Source organism: Coenobita brevimanus, chromosome 31, assembly GCF_032717465.1.
Source record: "Coenobita brevimanus isolate Jiangsu-jjx chromosome 31, ASM3271746v2, whole genome shotgun sequence".
NCBI classification, from domain to species: Eukaryota; Metazoa; Arthropoda; class Malacostraca; order Decapoda; family Coenobitidae; genus Coenobita; species Coenobita brevimanus.
In genome coordinates this window covers 5,815,877-5,816,880 of record NC_136984.1, presented here as the reverse complement: position 1 = coordinate 5,816,880, position 1,004 = coordinate 5,815,877, and the positions used below count along the sequence as shown (strand labels likewise).

Here is a 1,004-nt window from a genome sequence, read left to right as displayed (position 1 = left end):
GTCTGTGGAAACTGTGCTGGTAACACTGAGTGGGGGAGGGGTCAGAGTACTTGGAATATATACCCCGCCCCCTCACAATCTCTACATGGTTTGATTTGGTTTCATAAGGTTCGTCTGCATAAACCCTTCAACAGCGGGCAAACCTTTATTCACTTTATTTCGTCTGTTTTCTGTCGATTTTATTCATTATGGATAGAGTAGAGGGTTAGGAGTCTAGAGGTTAGATATGAGCCTGATAAATCCCTCCAACACGATAGAACTCACTTAAAATAATAACATCGTCTGGAAATAACGAGGAACAAAGTAACAATTTAGTCACCCGCTATCGACATTGGATACTGATCCTAGATAAATCATATCGCCTTTATCAGTGGAAGGATATTGAGACATGAGTAGTATCAATTGTAGAGTTTAGCTTTTTTTACTAGGGATTGTATAGAGCTGTAATTCGTTCGAGTAACGATTCATTTGTCTCAGATTTATCCGAGGGAATTGTCGTAATGGCGCCTAATGCCGGAGATCAGTCTCCATACTTCTGCCTACCAGCAAACATGGCTCAAGACCCTCATAAAGTAAGCCTTCGTTCAAGGCTTGTTGCCAAGAGACAAGCAGTAATGTCTGTTGCTGCCATAGCAGAAGTTGAAGGTGTGTCACAAACAACAGTTAAGAAATGGTGGACTAGGTGGCAAGCAGAAGGCGATGTGTGTGACCGTCCGAGGAGCGGAAGACCTAGAAAAACAACACCTGAGGAAGACCAGAGAATCAGTGAGCAGGCAAGACGAACACCCATCATCAATGCCATGCAAATCAGGGAGCAGCTTCAGTTACAAGTGTCCAGAAAAACTGTATGCAAACGTCTTCATGAAGCAGGAGTGCATCATAGGATCCCAGCGGAAAAAGAAAAGTTAACTGAGAGGCATCGGAACGGCCGCCTTGTTTTCGCACAACAGAATGTGAACATGGACCTTGAATACTGGGGGCGAGTGATATTCTCTGACGAGAAA

The 1,004-nt window shown here is 43.8% G+C and overlaps 1 protein-coding gene across 1 annotated transcript in view; it reads left to right on the top strand.

The window, feature by feature from the left end:
• The first annotated feature begins 500 nt into the window (after positions 1–500).
• Positions 501–1,004, top strand: part of LOC145395472 (uncharacterized) — a 16,285-nt gene continuing 15,781 nt past the window's right edge. Inside the window, exon 1 of the mRNA XM_080269073.1 lies at positions 501–1,004. This exon is cut by the window's right edge and continues 267 nt beyond it. Coding sequence (XP_080125199.1) covers positions 501–1,004 — 504 coding nt within the window.